This window comes from Coturnix japonica, chromosome 17 (genome assembly GCF_054131305.1).
Source record: "Coturnix japonica strain WE chromosome 17, WE-NBRP24, whole genome shotgun sequence".
NCBI classification, from domain to species: domain Eukaryota; kingdom Metazoa; phylum Chordata; class Aves; order Galliformes; family Phasianidae; genus Coturnix; species Coturnix japonica.
The window spans coordinates 1075799-1096258 of record NC_140679.1 but is presented as its reverse complement, the minus strand read 5'-3'; the positions used below and the strand labels follow the sequence as shown (position 1 = coordinate 1096258).

General features: G+C 55.1%; 1 protein-coding gene across 20 annotated transcripts in view; it reads left to right on the top strand.

Annotated features, from left to right (window-relative positions):
• Positions 1-20460, top strand: part of LOC107307490 (eukaryotic translation initiation factor 3 subunit C-like) — a 186435-nt gene that overhangs the window by 113502 nt on the left and 52473 nt on the right. For 18 of the 20 annotated variants that reach the window (XR_014935227.1, XR_014935228.1, XM_085518252.1 and 15 more), the window contains 2 exons: positions 8892-9065; positions 19238-19427. Coding sequence is in view for 18 of the 20 variants with exons in the window: in XM_085518252.1 (XP_085374378.1) it covers positions 8892-9065; positions 19238-19427 (364 nt within the window). In the remaining 2 variants the exon portion in view is untranslated. Of the gene's footprint in view, positions 1-4269; positions 4429-8891; positions 9066-19237; positions 19428-20460 lie in introns of those variants that run through there. The other 2 variants (XM_085518263.1, XM_085518266.1) reach the window with 1 other exon arrangement.

Genomic DNA, 20460 nt, shown 5'->3' with positions numbered 1-20460 from the left:
ACCCCCATAGGCCCCCATATCTACCCCATAGAGCCCCATATCTCCCCCCTATCTCCCCCCAGGACCCCCATATCCCCCCATAGAGCCCCATAGCCCCCCATATCTCCCCCCAGGACCCCCATAGCCCCCCATATCTCTCCCATAGCCCCCCATATCTCCCCCCAGGACCCCCATATCCCCCCATATCTACCCCATAGCCCCCCATATCTCCCCCCAGGACCCCCATATCTCCCCCATAGAGCCCCATAGCCCCCCATACCTCCCCCCAAGAGCCTCATAGACCCCCATAGACCCCCATATCTGTCCCCAGGACCCCCATAGAGCCCCATATCCCCCCATATTCCCCCTGTCTCCCCCCAGGACCCCATATCTCCCCATATCCCCCCATATCTCCCCCATAAAGCCCCTTAGAGCCTCATAGAGCCCCATATCTTCCCCCTATTAACTGTCTCTGCCCCACATCCTGCCCCATAGATCCTGTACAACCGCACGATGGTGCAGCTGGGGATCTGCGCCTTTAGGGCCGGGATGATCAAGGACGCCCACAACGCCCATAGCCCCACAGATCTGCCCCATAGACACCCCATAGACACCTTAGAGCCCCGTAGAACCCCATATCTCCCCCATAGAGCCCCATATCTCCCCCATAGAGCCCCATAGACCCCATAGAGCCCCATAGACCCCCATAGAGCCCCATATCTCCCCCACAGAGCCCCATAGAGCCCCATAGCTCCCCCATAGCCCCCCATAGCTCCCCCCAAGAGCCCCATAGAACCCATTAGAGCCCCATAGAACCACATAGCCCCACATATCTACCCCATAAACCCCATATCTCCCCCATAGCCCCCCATATCTTCCCCATAGCCCCCCATATCTCCCCCCAGGACCCCCATAGACCCCCATATCTGCCCCATAGACCCCCATATCCCCCCATATCTCCCCCATAGACCCCCATATCTTCCCCATAGCCACCCATATCTCCCCCCAGGACCCCCATAGAGCCCCATATCTCCCCCATAGAGCCCCATATCTGCCCCATAGAGCCCCATAGCTCCCCCATAGCCCCCCATAGCTCCCCATAGAGCCCCATAGCCCCCCATATCTCCCCCCAGGACCCCCATAGCCCCCCATATCTCCCCCCATAGCCCCCCATATGACATCTCTGCCCCATATCTGCCCCATAGATCCTGTACAACCGCACGATGGTGCAGCTGGGGATCTGCGCCTTTAGGGCCGGGATGATCAAGGACGCCCACAACGCCCATAGCCCCACAGATCTGCCCCATAGACACCCCATAGACCCCTTAGAGCCCCATAGAACCCCATAGCTCCCCCCAAGAGCCTCATAGAACCTAATAGAGCCCCATAGAACCCAATAGGGACCCATAGAACCCAATAGGGACCCATAGAACCCAATAGGGACCCATAGACCCCCATGTCTCCCCCATAGCCCCCCATATCACACCCCAGGACCCCCATAGAGCCCCATATCTCCCCCATAGCCCCCCATATCTCCCCCCAGGACCCCCATATCCCCCCATATCTCCCCCCAGGACCCCCATAGAGCCCCATAGACCCCCATATCCCCCCACATATGCCCTATATCTGCCCCATAGAGCCCCATAGCCCCCCATATCTCCCCCATATCCCCCTATATCTCCCCCCAGGACCCCCATAGACCCCCATATCTACCCCATAGAGCCCCATAGACCCCCATATCTCCCCCCAGTACCCCCATATGCCCCCATATCTATCCCATATCCACCCATATCTCCCCCATAGCCCCCCATATCTCCCCCCAGGACCCCCATAGCCCCCCATATCTCCCCCCAGGACCCCCATATCTCCCCCATAGAGCCCCATAGCCCCCCATATCTCCCCCCAAGAGCCTCATAGACCCCCATAGACCCCCATATCTGTCCCCAGGACCCCCATAGAGCCCCATAAAGCCCCATATTCCCCCTGTCTCCCCCCAGGACCCCATATCTCCCCATATCCCCCCATATCTCCCCCATAAAGCCCCTTAGAGCCTCATAGAGCCCCATATCTTCCCCCTATTAACTGTCTCTGCCCCACATCCTGCCCCATAGATCCTGTACAACCGCACGATGGTGCAGCTGGGGATCTGCGCCTTTAGGGCCGGGATGATCAAGGACGCCCACAACGCCCATAGCCCCACAGATCTGCCCCATAGACACCCCATAGACCCCTTAGAGCCCCATAGAACCCCATAGCTCCCCCATAGAACCCCATATCTACCCCCAGGACCCCCATAGACCCCCATATCTACCCCATAGAGTCCCATAGACCCCCATATCCCTCCACATATGCCCTATATCTGCCCCATAGAGCCCCATAGACCCCCATATTTCCCCCATATTCCCCCATATCTCCCCCCAGGACCCCCATAGACCCCCATAGACCCCCATATCTCCCCATATCTCACCCCAGGACCCCATAGAGCCCCATAGAGACCCGTATCTCCCCCATAGAGCCCCTTATCTCCCCCATAGCCCCCCATATCTCCCCCCAAGAGCCTCATAGAACCCAATAGAGCCCCATAGAACCCAATAGGGACCCATAGCCCCCCATATCTCCCCCATAGCCCCCCCATATCTCCCCCCAGGACCCCCATATCTCCCCCATAGAGCCCCATAGACCCCATAGAGCCCCATAGCCCCCCATATCTCCCCCATAGACCCCCATATCTCCCCCCAGGACCCCCATAGACCCTCATAGACCCCCATATCTGCCTCCATATGACATGTCTCTGCCCCATATCTGCCCCATAGATCCTGTACAACCGCACCATGGTGCAGCTGGGGATCTGCGCCTTTAGGGCCGGGATGATCAAGGACGCCCACAACGCCCATAGCCCCACAGATCTGCCCCATAGACACCCCATAGACCCCTTAGAGCCCCATAGAACCCCATATCTCTCCCATATAGAGCCCCATATCTACCCCATAGAGCCCCATTGACCCCCATATCTCCCCCCAGGACCCCCATAGACCCCCATATCTCCCCCATAGAGTCCCATATCTCCCCCATATCTCCCTATAGGACCCCTATAACCTCCCAGGACCTCCATAGACCCCCATATCTACCCCATAGAGCCCCATAGACCCCCATATCTCCCCCCATCGACCCCCATATCCCCCTATATCTATCCCATATCCCCCCATATCTCCCCCCAAGAGCCTCATAGAACCCAATAGAGCCCCATAGAACCCAACAGAGCCCTATAGACCCCCATAGCCCCCCGCATCTGCCCCATATGCCATGTCTCTGCCCCATAGCCCCCCAAATCTCCCCATATCTCCTCCCAGGACCCCCATATCCCCCCATATCTCCCCCCACGACCCCTATAGAGCCCCATAGACCCCCCTATGACATGACTCTGACTCTGCCCCACATCCTGCCCCATAGATCCTGTACAACCGCACGATGGTGCAGCTGGGGATCTGCGCCTTTAGGGCCGGGATGATCAAGGACGCCCACAACGCCCATAGCCCCACAGATCTGCCCCATAGACACCCCATAGACCCCTTAGAGCCCCATAGAGCCCCATATCTCCCCCACAGAGCCCCATATCTCCCCCATAGAGCCCCATAGACCCCCATATCTCCCCCATAGAGCCCCATATCTGCCCCATAGAGACTCATATCTCCCCCATAGAGCCCCATATCTCCCCCATAGAGCCCCATAGACCCCCATAGAGCCCCATATCTCCCCCACAACCCCCCATACCTCCCCCCAGGACCCCCATAGAGCCCCATATCCCCCCATATCTCCCCCCAGGACCCCCATAGCCCCCCATATCTCCCCCATAGACCCCCATATCTCACCTCAGGACCCCCATAGAGCCCCATATCTACCCCATAGAGCCCCATAGCCCCCCATATCTCCCCCATAGCCCCCCATATCTCCCCCCAGGACCCCCATAGAGCCACATAGCCCCCCCATAGACCCCCATATCTATCCCATAGAGCCCCATAGACCCCCATATCCCCCCATATCTCCCTCATAGACCCCCATATCTCCCCTCAGGACCCCCATAGACCCCCATATCTGCCCCATAGACCCCCATATCTACCCCATAGAGCCCCATAGACCCCCATATCCCCCCCATATGCCCTATATCTGCCCCATAGAGCCCCATAGACCCCCATATCTCCCCCATAGCCCCCCATATCTCCCCCCAGGACCCCCATAGAGCCCCATATCTTCCCCCTATTAACTGTCTCTGCCCCACATCCTGCCCCATAGATCCTGTACAACCGGACCATGGTGCAGCTGGGGATCTGCGCCTTTAGGGCCGGGATGATCAAGGACGCCCACAACGCCCATAGCCCCACAGATCTGCCCCATAGACACCCCATAGACCCCTTAGAGCCCCATAGAACCCCATAGCTCCCCCCAAGAGCCTCATAGAACCTAATAGAGCCCCATAGAACCCAATAGGGACCCATAGAACCCAATAGGGACCCATAGAACCCAATAGGGACCCATAGACCCCCATGTCTCCCCCATAGCCCCCCATATCACACCCCAGGACCCCCATAGAGCCCCATATCTCCCCCATAGCCCCCCATATCTCCCCCCAGGACCCCCATATCCCCCCATATCTCCCCCCAGGACCCCCATAGAGCCCCATAGACCCCCATATCCCCCCACATATGCCCTATATCTGCCCCATAGAGCCCCATAGCCCCCCATATCTCCCCCATATCCCCCTATATCTCCCCCCAGGACCCCCATAGACCCCCATATCTACCCCATAGAGCCCCATAGACCCCCATATCTCCCCCCAGTACCCCCATATGCCCCCATATCTATCCCATATCCACCCATATCTCCCCCATAGCCCCCCATATCTCCCCCCAGGACCCCCATAGCCCCCCATATCTCCCCCCAGGACCCCCATATCTCCCCCATAGAGCCCCATAGCCCCCCATATCTCCCCCCAAGAGCCTCATAGACCCCCATAGACCCCCATATCTGTCCCCAGGACCCCCATAGAGCCCCATAAAGCCCCATATTCCCCCTGTCTCCCCCCAGGACCCCATATCTCCCCATATCCCCCCATATCTCCCCCATAAAGCCCCTTAGAGCCTCATAGAGCCCCATATCTTCCCCCTATTAACTGTCTCTGCCCCACATCCTGCCCCATAGATCCTGTACAACCGCACGATGGTGCAGCTGGGGATCTGCGCCTTTAGGGCCGGGATGATCAAGGACGCCCACAACGCCCATAGCCCCACAGATCTGCCCCATAGACACCCCATAGACCCCTTAGAGCCCCATAGAACCCCATAGCTCCCCCCAAGAGCCTCATAGAACCCAATAGAGCTCCATAGAACCCAATAGAGCCCCATAGAACCCAATAGGGACCCATAGAACCCAATAGGGACCCATAGACCCCCATGTCTCCCCCATAGCCCCCCATATCTCCCCCCAGGACCCCCATAGACCCCCATATCTACCCCATAGAGTCCCATAGACCCCCATATCCCTCCACATATGCCCTATATCTGCCCCATAGAGCCCCATAGACCCCCATATTTCCCCCATATTCCCCCATATCTCCCCCCAGGACCCCCATAGACCCCCATAGACCCCCATATCTCCCCATATCTCACCCCAGGACCCCATAGAGCCCCATAGAGACCCGTATCTCCCCCATAGAGCCCCTTATCTCCCCCATAGCCCCCCATATCTCCCCCCAAGAGCCTCATAGAACCCAATAGAGCCCCATAGAACCCAATAGGGACCCATAGCCCCCCATATCTCCCCCATAGCCCCCCCATATCTCCCCCCAGGACCCCCATATCTCCCCCATAGAGCCCCATAGACCCCATAGAGCCCCATAGCCCCCCATATCTCCCCCATAGACCCCCATATCTCCCCCCAGGACCCCCATAGACCCTCATAGACCCCCATATCTGCCTCCATATGACATGTCTCTGCCCCATATCTGCCCCATAGATCCTGTACAACCGCACCATGGTGCAGCTGGGGATCTGCGCCTTTAGGGCCGGGATGATCAAGGACGCCCACAACGCCCATAGCCCCACAGATCTGCCCCATAGACACCCCATAGACCCCTTAGAGCCCCATAGAACCCCATATCTCCCCCATAGAGCCCCATATCTACCCCATAGAGCCCCATTGACCCCCATATCCCCCCATATCTCCTCCATAGCCCCCCATATCTCCCCCCAGGACCCCCATAGACCCCATATCTCCCCCCATATCTCCCCCATAGACCCGCTTAGAGCCCCATAGAACCCCATAGCTCCCCCATAGAGCCCCATATCTACCCCATAGAGCCCCATTGTCCCCCATATCCCCCCATATCTCCTCCATAGCCCCCCATATCTCCCCCCAGGACCCCCATAGACCCCATATCTGCCCCATAGACCCCCATATCTACCCCATAGAGCCCCATAGACCCCCATATCCCCCCCCATATGCCCTATATCTGCCCCATAGTGCCCCATAGACCCCCATATCTCCCCCATAGCCCCCTATATCTCCCCCCAGGACCCCCATAGAGCCCCATATCTCCCCCAGGACCCCCATATCTCCCCATATCCCCCCATATCTCCCCCCAGGACCCCCATAGAGCCCCATAGCCCCCCATATCTCCCCCCAGGACCCCCATAGCCCCCCATATCTCCCCCAGGACCCCCATATCTCCCCATATCCCCCCATAGACCCCCATATCCCCCCATATCTCCCCCATAGCCCCCCATATCTCCCCCCAGGACCCCCATATCCCCCCATATCTACCACATAGAGCCCCATAGACCCCCATATCTCCCCCCAGGACCCCCATAGAGCCCCATATCTCCCCTATATCTCCCTATAGGACCCCTGTAACCCCCCAGGACCCCCATAGAGCCCCATAGATCCCCCATAGACCCCCTTAGAGCCCCATAGAACCCCATAGCCCCCCATATCTCCCCCCAAGAGCCTCATAGAACCCAATAGAGCCCCATAGATCCCAATAGAGCCCCATAGCCCCCCATATCTTTCCAATAGAGCCCCATAGCCCCCCATATCTGACATCTCTGCCCTATATCTGCCCCATAGATCCTGTACAACCGCACCATGGTGCAGCTGGGGATCTGCGCCTTTAGGGCCGGGATGATCAAGGACGCCCACAACGCCCATAGCCCCACAGATCTGCCCCATAGACACCCCATAGACACCTTAGAGCCCCATAGAACCCCATAGCTCCCCCATAGAGCCCCATATCTGCCCCATATCTCCCTATAGGACCCCTATAACCCCCCAGGACCCCCATAGAGCCCCATAGCCCCCCATATCTCCCCAATAGAGCCCCACAGCCTCCCATATCTCCCCCCAGGTCCCCATAGATCCCCATATCTCCCCCCAGGACCCCCATAGAGCCCCATAGATCCCCCATATCCCCCCATATCTCCCCCATATCCCCCTATATCTCCCCCCAGGACCCCCATAGACCCCCATATCTCCCCCATAGAGCCCCATAACCCCCCATATCTCCCCCCAGGACCCCCATAGAGACCCATAGACCCCCATATTTGTCCCATATGACATGTCTCTGCCCCATATCTGCCCCATAGATCCTGTACAACCGCACGATGGTGCAGCTGGGGATCTGCGCCTTTAGGGCCGGGATGATCAAGGACGCCCACAACGCCCATAGCCCCACAGATCTGCCCCATAGACACCCCATAGACACCTTAGAGCCCCATATCTGCCCCACAGAGCCCCATAGACCCACATATCTCCCCCATAGAGCCCCATATCTCCCCCATAGAGCACCATAGAGCCCCATAGCTCCCCCATAGACACCCATATTTCCCCCATAGAGCCCCATATCTCCCCCATAGAACCCCATAGAGCCCCCATAGAGCCCCATATCTGCCCCATAGAGCCCCATATCTGCCCCATAGAGCCCCATATCTCCCCCATAGAACCCCATATCTGCCCCATAGAGCCCCATAGCTCCCCATATCTCCCCCAGGACCCCCATAGAGCCCCATAGACCCCCATATCTCCCCCCAGGACCCCCATAGACACCCATATCTCCCCCATAGAGCCCCATAGACCCCATATCTCCCCTCAGGACCCCCATAGAGCCCCATAGAGCCCCATATCTCCCCCATAGAGCCCCATAGACCCCCATATCTCCCCATATCTCCCCCCATATGACATGTCTCTGCCCTATATCTGCCCCATAGATCCTGTACAACCGCACCATGGTGCAGCTGGGGATCTGCGCCTTTAGGGCCGGGATGATCAAGGACGCCCACAACGCCCATAGCCCCACAGATCTGCCCCATAGACACCCCATAGACCCCTTAGAGCCCCATAGAACCCCATATCCCCCACATATGCCCTATATCTGCCCCATAGACCCCCATATCTCCCCCATAGAACCCCATAGAGCCCCCCAAGAGCCTCATAGAACCCAATAGAGCCCCATAGAACCCAATAGGGACGCATAGAACCCAATAGGGACCCATAGAACCCAATAGAGCTCCATAGAACCCAATAGGGACCCATAGAACCCAATAGGGACCCATAGACCCCCATGTCTCCCCCATAGCCCCCCATACCTCCCCCCAGGACCCCCATAGAGCCCCATAGCCCCCCATATCTCCCCCATATCCCCCCATATCTCCCCCCAGGACCCCCATAGAGCCCCATAGACCCCATATCTCCCCCCAGGACCCCCCATATCTCCCCCCAGGACCCCCATAGACCCCCATATCTACCCCATAGAGCCCCATAGACCCCCATATCCCCCCATATCTCCCCCCAGGACCCCCATATTCCCCCATATCTCCCCATATCTTCCCCCTATTAACTGTCTCTGCCCCACATCTGCCCCATAGATCCTGTACAACAGAACCATGGTGCAGCTGGGGATCTGCGCCTTTAGGGCCGGGATGATCAAGGACGCCCACAACGCCCTGTTGGACATTCAGTCCAGTGGCAGAGCAAAGGAGCTGCTGGGCCAGGGGCTGCTGCTCAGGAGCCTGCAGGAGAGGAACGCCGAGCAGGAGAAGGTCAGATGTGGGGCAGGATATGGGGCAGGATGTGGGGCTGGATATGGGGCAGGAGATGTGGGGCAGAAGATATGGGGGTAGATGGGGGGGATGTGGGGCAGGGGCTGCTGCTCAGGAGCCTGCAGGAGAGGAACGCCGAGCAGGAGAAGGTCAGATGTGGGGCTGGATGTGGGGCAGGTGTGGGGCTGGATATGGGGCAGGTGTGGGGCAGGTGTGGGGCAGATATAGGGAGATGTGGGGCAGGAATGGGGCAGGAGATGTGGGGCAGATATGGGGCAGAGAGGGGGAGATGTGGGGCAGGAGGGGGTGTGGGGCAGGAGATGTGGGGCAGGAGATGGGGGGGATGTGGGGCAGGAGATGGGGCAGGATGTGGCGGAGATGTGGGGCAGGGGCTGCTGCTCAGGAGCCTGCAGGAGAGGAACGCAGAGCAGGAGAAGGTCAGATGTGGGGCAGGAGAATGTGTGGGGCAGGAGGACTTGTGGGGCAGGAGATATGGGGGGAGATGGGGGAGATGTGGGGCAGGGGCTGCTGCTCAGGAGCCTGCAGGAGAGGAACGCAGAGCAGGAGAAGGTCAGGTGTGGGGCAGGATGTGGGGCAGGTGTGGGGCAGGATGTGGGGCAGGTGTGGGGCAGGAGATATGGGGGGAGATGGGGGGGATGTGGGGCAGGGGCTGCTGCTCAGGAGCCTGCAGGAGAGGAACACCGAGCAGGAGAAGGTCAGACGTGGGGCAGGTGTGGGGCTGGACGAGATATGTGGGGCAGGAGATATGGGGGGAGATGGGGGAGATGTGGGGCAGGAGCTGCTGGGCCAGGGGCTGCTGCTCAGGAGCCTGCAGGAGAGGAACGCAGAGCAGGAGAAGGTCAGATGTGGGGCAGGTGTGGGGCTGGATATGGGGCAGGAGATATGGGGCAGGTGTGGGGAGATGTGGGGCAGGATATGGGGCAGGAGGGGGGGAGATGGGGGGAGATGTGGGGCAGGGGCTGCTGCTCAGGAGCCTGCAGGAGAGGAACGCCGAGCAGGAGAAGGTCAGATGTGGGGCTGGATATGGGGCAGGTGTGGGGCTGGATGTGGGACAGGATGTGGGGCAGGAGGGGGGATGTGGGGGGAGATGTGGGCCAGGGGCTGCTGCTCAGGAGCCTGCAGTAGAGGAACGCTGAGCAGGAGAAGGTCAGATGTGGGGCAGGTGTGGGGCTGGACGAGATATGTGGGGCAGAGAAGGGGAGATGTGGGGCAGGAGATGTGGGGCAGGGGCTGCTGCTCAGGAACCTGCAGGAGAGGAACGCAGAGCAGGAGAAGGTGATGTGGGGCAGGATATGGGGCAGGTGTGGGGCTGGATATGGGGCAGGTGTGGGGCTGGATATGGGGAGGGAGATGGGGGAGATGTGGGGCAGGAGCTGCTTGGCCAGGGGCTGCTGCTCAGGAGCCTGCAGGAGAGGAACGCCGAGCAGGAGAAGGTCAGATGTGGGGCAGGATATGGGGCAGGTGTGGGGCTGGATATGGGGCAGGAGATGTGGGGCAGAAGGGGGGAGATAGGGGGGCAGGAGGGGGGAGATGTGGGGCAGGAGATGGGGGAGGGAGATGGGGGGATGGTGGGCATAAGGGGGAGATGTGGGGCACATGTGGGGCAGGAGGGGGGAGATACAGGGGAGATGTGGGGCAGGAGGGGTAGATGTGGGGCAGGAGATATGGGGGGAGATGGGGGGGATGTGGGGCAGGAGCTGCTGGGCCAGGGGCTGCTGCTCAGGAGCCTGCAGGAGAGGAACGCAGAGCAGGAGAAGGTCAGATGTGGGGCAGGAGAATGTGTGGGGCAGGAGATGGGGCTGGAGGTGGGGATAGGATTAGATATGGGGCAGGAGAGGGAGATGGGGGTGGGGTGGGAGTGGGAGGGTGGGAGGATGGGGTGGAGATGGGGGCCAGGAGGGGGTGATGTGGGGCAGATGTGGGGCTGGACATGTGGGGCAGAGAGGGGAAGATATGGGGCAGAGGAGGGGAGATGTGGGGAGATAGGGGCACAGGGGGGAGTGGGTGGGTAGGAGGGTTGGGGGAGATGGGAAAGATGGGGAGAGATGTGGGGCAGGAGATGAGGGGGGAGATGTGGGGCAGGAGATATGGGGTAGGAGATGTGGGGTAGGAGATGTGGGGCAGAGGGGGGAGTGGAAGAGGTGTGGGGCAGGAGGGGGTGGGGGGCAGGATGGGAGAGATGTGGGGCAGGATATGGGGCAGGATGTGGGGCAGGAGCTGCTGGGCCAGGGACTGCTGCTCAGGAGCCTGCAGGAGAGGAACGCAGAGCAGGAGAAGGTCAGATGTGGGGCAGGATATGGGGCAGGATGTGGGGCAGAAGATATGGGGGGAGATGGGGGGGATGTGGGGCAGGGGCTGCTGCTCAGGAGCCTGCAGGAGAGGAACGCAGAGCAGGAGAAGGTCAGATGTGGGGCAGGAGAATGTGTGGGGCAGGAGATATGGGAGGAGATGTGGGGCAGCAGATGTGGGGCTGGAGGGGGGAGATGTGGGGCAGGAGCTGCTGGGCCAGGGGCTGCTGCTCAGGAGCCTGCAGGAGAGGAACGCAGAGCAGGAGAAGGTCAGATGTGGGGCAGGTGTGGGGCAGGAGGGGGGAGATGTGGGGCAGATGGGGAAGGTACGGGGCAGATGTGGGGCAGGAGGGGCAGATATGGGGCAGAAGTGGGGGAGATATGGGGCAGATGTGGGGCAGAGGGGGGGGAGATTGGGGGGCAGGAGGAGGGAGATGTGGGGCAGGAGATGTGGAGCAGGAGGGGGTGTGGGGCAGGAGATGTGGGGGGAGATGGGGGGCAGGAGGAGATGTGGGGCAGGAGAAGGTGTGGGGCAGGATGATATGTGGGGCAGGAGGATATGTGGGGCAGGAGGAGATGTGGGGCAGGAGGAGATGTGGGGCTGGACGAGGTGGGGGGCAGAGGAAGGGAGATGTGGGGCAGACAGAGGAGATGTGGGGGGAGATGTGGGGCAAGAGATGTGAGGCAGGAGGATAATAACCCATAACCCCAAATAACCCTAAATAACCCTAAATGACCCCAAATAACCCCATATAAATAACCCTAAATAATCCCATTAAACCCCATTACAGGTAGAGAAGCGCCGCCAGGTCCCATTCCACCATAATCCCAAATAACCCCATAACCCCATATAACCCCCATATAACCCCATATAACCCCATATAACCCCCATATAACCCCATATAACCCCATATAACCCCATATAACCCCATATAACCCCATATAACCCCATATAACCCCATATAACCCCATATAACCCCATATCCCCCCATATAACCCCATATAACCCCATATCCCTCCATATAACCCTATAGGATGGCCCCATAACCCCATATCCCCCCATATAACCCCATATACCCCCATATAACCCCATATAACCCCATATAACCCCATATAACCCCGTATCCCCCCATATCCCCCCATAACCACCCTATATCCCCCCATATAACCCCATATAACCCCATCTGACCCTATAACCACCCCATATCCCCCGATATTCCCCCATATCCCCCCATATAACCCCATATAACCCCATATAACCCTATAGGATGGCCCCATAACCCCATATCCCCCCATATAACCCTATAGGATGGCCCCATAACCCCATATCCCCCCATATAACCCTATAGGATGGCCCCATAACCCCATATCCCCCCATATAACCCGATAGGATGGCCCCATAACCCCATATCCCCCCATATAACCCTATAGGATGGCCCCATAACCCCATATAAATCCCCTATATCCCATATAACCCCATATCCCCCCATATAACCCCATATCCCCCCATATCCCCCCATATACCCCATATCCCCCCATATAACCCCATATCCCCCCATATCTCCCCATATAACCCCATATAACCCCATAGAGACCCCATAACCCCATATAACCCCACATAACCCCATAGAGACCCCGTAACCCCATATAACCCCATATAACCCCATATAAAGAACCCTATATCCCATATCCCCCCATATCCCCCCATATCCCCCCATATAACCCCATATAACCCCATATCCCCCCATATCCCCCCATATCCCCCCATATCCCCCCATATAACCCCATATAACCCCATAGAGACCCCATAGAGACCCCATAACCCCATATAACCCCATAGAGACCCCATAGAGACCTCATAACCCCATATAACCCCATAGAGACCCCATAGAGACCTCATAGAGACCCCATAACCCCATATAACCCCACATAACCCCATAGAACCCCATATAACCCCATAGAACCCCATAGAACCCCATATGATCCTATATGGCCCTATATGATCCCATATAACCCTATACATACCCAGCTCAATGCAGGTGATCCCCAGCCCCCATATAACCCCATATAACCCCATATCACCCCAAATAACCCCACATAACCCCATGGAGACCCCATAGAGACCCCATAACCCCATATAAACCCCATAAAATAACCCTAAATAACCCTATATCCCATATAACCCCATATAACCCCATATCCCCCCATATAACCCTATAGGATGGCCCCATAACCCCATATCCCCCCATATCCCCCCATATCCCCCCATATCCCCCCATATCCCCCCATATAACCCCATATAACCCCATATAACCCCATATAACCCCATATAAATCCCCTATATCCCATATAACCCCATATACCCCCATATCCCCCCATATCCCCCCAAATAACCCCACATAACCCCATAGAGACCCCATAGAGACCCCATAACCCCATATAACCCCACATAACCCCATAGAGACCCGATATAACCCCATAGAGACCCCACATAACCCCACATAACCCCATATAACCCCATATAACCCCATATAACCCCATATAACCCCATATAAAATAACCCTATATCCCATATAACCCCATATCCCCCGATATACCCCCATATAACCCCATATAAATCCCCTATATCCCATATCCCCCCATATAACCCCATATAAATCCCCTATATCCCATATAACCCCATATAACCCCATATAACCCCATATAACCCCATATAACCCCATATAAATCCCCTATATCCCATATAACCCCATATCCCCCCATATAACCCCATATCCCCCCATATCCCCCCATATAACCCCATATAACCCCATATCCCCCCATATCCCCCCAAATAACCCCACATAACCCCATAGAGACCCCATATAACCCCATATAACCCCATATAAAATAACCCTAATCCCATATAACCCCATATAACCCCATATAAATCCCCTATATCCCATATAACCCTATAGGTGGAGAAGCGCCGGCAGGTCCCGTTCCACCATAACCCCAAATAACCCCATAACCCCATATCCCCCCATATAACCCCATATAACCCCATATAACCCCATATAACCCCATATCCCCCCATATCCCCCCATATAACCCCATCTGACCCTATAACCACCCCATATCCCCCCATATCCCCCCCAAATCCCCCCATATAACCCCATATAACCCCATATCCCCCATATAAATAACCCTATATCCCATATAACCCCATATCCCCCCATATAACCCTATAGGATGGCCCCATAACCCCATATAACCCCATATAACCCTATAGGATGGCCCCATAACCCCATATCCCCCCATATAACCCTATAGGATGGCCCCATAACCCCATATCCCCCCATATAACCCCATATAAATCCCCTATATCCCATATCCCCCCATATAACCCCATATAACCCCATATAACCCCATATCCCCCCATATCCCCCCATATAACCCCATATAACCCCATATAACCCCATATCCCCCCATATCCCCCCATATAACCCCATATAACCCCATATAACCCCATATAACCCCATATCCCCCCATATAACCCCATATAACCCCATATAACCCCATATAACCCCATATCCCCCCATATACCCCCATGTAACCCCATATCTCCCCATATCCCCCCATAACTACCCTATATCCCCCCATATAACCCCATATAACCCCATCTGACCCTATAACCACCCCATATCCCCCCATAACCACCCTATATCCCCCCATATAACCCCATATAACCCCATCTGACCCTATAACCACCCCATATCCCCCCATATTCCCCCATATCCCCCCATATAACCCCATATAAATAACCCTATATCCCATATCACCCCATATAACCCCACAACCTCACGTGACCCCAAATGTCCCTATTACCCCACATAACCCCATAGAGACCCCATAGAGACCCCATAACCCCATATAACCCCATATAAATAACCCCATATAACCCTATTACAGGTGGAGAAGCGCCGCCAGGTCCCGTTCCACCATAACCCCAAATAACCCCATAACCCCATATAACCCCATATAAATAACCCTATATCCCATATAACCCCATATAACCCCATATCCCCCCATATAACCCTATAGGATGGCCCCATAACCCCATATCCCCCCATATAACCCCATATACCCCCATATCCCCCCATATAACCCCATATAACCCCATATAACCCTATAGGATGGCCCCATAACCCCATATCCCCCCATATAACCCCATATAACCCCATATCCCCCATATAACCCCATATCCCCCCATATAACCCCATATAACCCCATATCCCCCCATATAACCCCATATCCCCCCATATCCCCCCATGTCCCCCCATATCCCCCCATATCCCCCCACATAACCCCATAGAGACCCCATAGAGACCCCATAACCCCATATCCCCCCACATAACCCCATATCCCCCCATATTCCCCCATATCCCCCCATATAACCCCATATAAATCCCCTATATCCCATATCCCCCCATATAACCCCATATAACCCCATATAACCCCATATCCCCCCATAACCACCCTATATCCCCCCATAGAACCCCATATAAATCCCCTATATCCCATATACCCCCATATCCCCCCATATAACCCCATATAACCCCATATAACCCCATATCCCCCCATATAACCCCATAAAACAACCCTAAATCCCATATAACCCCATATCCCCCCATATAACCCCATATAAATAACCCTATATCCCATATAACCCCATATAAAATAACCCTATATCCCATATAACCCCATATCCCCCCATATCCCCCCATATAACCCCATATCCCCCCATATCCCCCCATATCCCCCCATATCCCCCATAACCACCCCATATCCCCCCATATCCCCCCATATCCCCCATAACCACCCCATATCCCCCCATATCCCCCCATATCCCCCCATATCCCCCCATAACCACCCCATATCCCCCCATATCCCCCCATATCCCCCCATAACCACCCCATATCCCCCCATATCCCCCCATATCCCCCCATATAACCCCATATAACCCCATATAACCCCATCTGACCCTATAACCACCCCATATCCCCCCATATTCCCCCACATCCCCCCATATAACCCCATATAAATAACCCTATATCCCATATTCCCCCATATCCCCCCATATAACCCCATATAAATAACCCTATATCCCATATAACCCCATATAACCCCATATAAATCCCCTATATCCCATATAACCCCATATAACCCCACATAACCCCATATAACCCCATATAACCCCATATACCCCATATAACCCCATATAACCCCATATAACCCCATATAACCCTATAGGATGGCCCCATAACCCCATATAACACTATAGGATGGCCCCTTAACCCCATATCCCCCCATATAACCCCATATAATCCCATATCCCCCCATATAACCCTATAGGATGGCCCCATAACCCCATATCACCCCATATAACCCCATATATCCCATATAACCCTATAGGATGGCCCCATATACCCCCATATAACCCCATATAACCCCATATCCCCCCATATCCCCCCATATAACCTCATATCCCCCCATATAACCCCATATAACCCCATATAACCCCATATAAATCCCCTATATCCCATATAACCCCATATAACCCCATATCCCCCCATATAACCCCATATAACCCCATATAACCCCATATAACCCCATATAAATCCCCTATATCCCATATAACCCCATATAACCCCATATCCCCCCATATAACCCCATATAACCCCATATAACCCCATATCCCCCCATATAACCCCATATCCCCCCATATAACCCCATATCCCCCCATATCCCCCCATATCCCCCCCATATCCCCCCATAACCACCCCATATCCCCCCATATCCCCCCATAACCACCCCATATCCCCCCATATAATCCCATATCCCCCCATATCCCCCCATATCCCCCCATATCCCCCCATATCCCCCCATATAACCCCATATAACCCCATATCCCCCCATATAACCCCATATAACCCCATATAACCCCATATAACCCCATATCCCCCCATATAACCCCTAATCCCCCCATATAACCCCATCTGACCCTATAACCACCCCATATCCCCCCCATATCCCCCCCATATCCCCCCATATAACCCCATATAACCCCATATCCCCCCATATAACCCCATATAACCCCATATCCCCCCATATCCCCCCATATAACCCCATATAACCCCATATAACCCCATATCCCCCCATATCCCCCCATATCCCCCCATATTCCCCCATATCCCCCCATAACCACCCATATAACCCCATATCCCCCCATATCCCCCCATAACCACCCTATATCCCCCCATATAACCCCATATAACCCTATTACAGGTAGAGAAGCGGCGCCAGGTCCCGTTCCACCATAACCCCATATATCCCATATAACCCTATAGGATGGCCCCATAACCCCATATCCCCCCATATAACCCATATAACCCCATATCCCCCCATATAACCCCATATAAATCCCCTATATCCCATATAACCCCATATCCCCCCATATCCCCCATATAAATCCCCTATATCCCATATAACCCTATAGGTGGAGAAGCGTCGCCAGGTCCCGTTCCACCATAACCCCATATAACCCCATATAACCCCATATCCCCCATATCCCCCCATATAACCCCATATCCCCCCATATAACCCCATATAACCCCATATCCCCCCATATAACCCTATAGGATGGCCCCATAACCCCATATCACCCCATATAACCCCATATATCCCATATAACCCTATAGGATGGCCCCATAACCCCATATCCCCCCATATAACCCTATAGGATGGCCCCATAACCCCATATCCCCCCATATAACCCCATATAACCCCATATCCCCCCATATAACCCTATAGGATGGCCCCATAACCCCATATCCCCCCATATAACCCCATATAACCCCATATCCCCCCATATAACCCCATATATCCCCCATATAACCCCATATATCCCATATAACCCCATATAACCCCATATAACCCCATATAACCCCATATCCCCCCATATACCCCCATATAACCCCATATAACCCCATATAACCCCATATCCCCCCATATCCCCCCATATAACCCCATATAACCCCATAACCCCAAATGACCCTTGATCCCATAACCCCAAATGACTCTAAATAACCCCAAATAACCCCATATAATCCCACAATCCCATAGAGACCCATAGAGACCCATAGGGACCTCATAGAGACCCCATAACCCCAAATAACCCCATAACCCTATAACCCCAAATAACCCCAAATAGCCCCAAGTGACCCCATAACCCTCAATGACCCCGTAACCCCAAATAACCCTAAATAACCCCATATAACCCCATAACCCTAAATCCCCTTTAAACCCCATAACCCCAAATAACCCTAAATCCCCTTTAGACCCCATATAACCCCATATAACCCCATGAAATAACCCTAAATGACCCTAAATCCCCTTTAAACCCTAAATAACCCCATATCCCCCCATATAACCCCATATAACCCCATATAAATAACCCCATATAAATCCCCTATATCCCATATAACCCCATATCCCGCCATATAACCCCATATAACCCCACATAACCCCATAGAGACCCCATAGAGACCCCATATAACCCCTTAAAACAACCCTATATCCTATATAACCCCATATAACCCCACATAACCCCACAACCCTATATCCCATATACCCCCATATAACCCCATATAACCCCATATCCCCCATATAAACAACCCTATATCCCATATAACCCTATAGGTAGAGAAGTGTCGCCAGGTCCCGTTCCACCATAACCCCAAATAACCCCATATAAATCCCCTATATCCCATATAACCCCATATAACCCCATATAAATCCCCTATATCCCATATAACCCTATAGGTGGAGAAGCGCCGCCAGGTGCCGTTCCACATGCACATCAACCTGGAGCTGCTGGAGTGCGTGTACCTGGTGGCCGCCATGTTGCTGGAGATCCCCTACATGGCGGCACATGAATGGGACGCCAGGAGGAGGATGATCAGCAAACAGTTCCACCACCAGCTGCGCGTCGGCGAGAGGCAGCCACTGCTGGGTATACACATAGAGACCCTATAGAGACCCCATAGAGACCCTATAGAGAACCCACCCCATAGGGACCCCATTGAGACCCCATAGGGTTCCATTGAGACCCCATAGGGTTACATGGGGACCCCATAGATAAGAGACCCCATAGAGACCCCATTGGGTTCCATTGACATCCCATAGAGACCTATAGGGACCCCATAGGGACCCCATAGATACAGACCCCATAGAGACCCCATTGAGACCCATAGGGACCCCATAGAGACCCCATAGGGACCCTATAGATAACCCATAGATACAGACCCCATAGGGTTACATTGACACCCCATAGATAAGAGACCCCATAGAGACCCCATAGGGTTCCATTGAGACCCCATAGAGAACCCACCCCATAGAGACCCCATAGAGACCCCATAGGGACCCCATAGGGACCCTATAGAGACCCCATAGCTGGAGACCCCATAGAGACCCCATAGGGTTCCATTGAGATCCCATAGGGACCCCATAGATAGAGACCCCATAGGGACCCCATAGATAGAGACCCCATAGGGTTCCATTGAGATCCCATAGGGACCCCATAGATAGAGATCCCATAGGGACCCCATAGATAGAGACCCCATAGGGTTCCATTGAGATCCATTGAGTTCCATTGAGACCCATAGAGACACATAGGGACCCCATAGGGTTCCATTGAGACCCCATAGAGAGCCCACCCCATAGAGACCCCATAGGGAGCCATTGAGATCCCATAGGGACCCCATAGGGTTCCATTGAGTCCCATTGAGTCCCACTGGGTTCCATTGAGTTCCATTGAGACCCATAGAAACCCATAGGGACCCCATAGAGACCCCTTAGGGACCCCATAGAGACCCATAGGGACCCCATAGGGTTCCATTGAGATCCATTGAGGTCCATAGAGACACATAGGGACCCCATAGAGACCCCATAGGGTTGCATTGGGACCCCATAGATAACCTGCCCCATAGGGACCCCATAGGGTTCCATTGAGTCCCATTGAGTCCCATTGAGTTCCATTGAGTTCC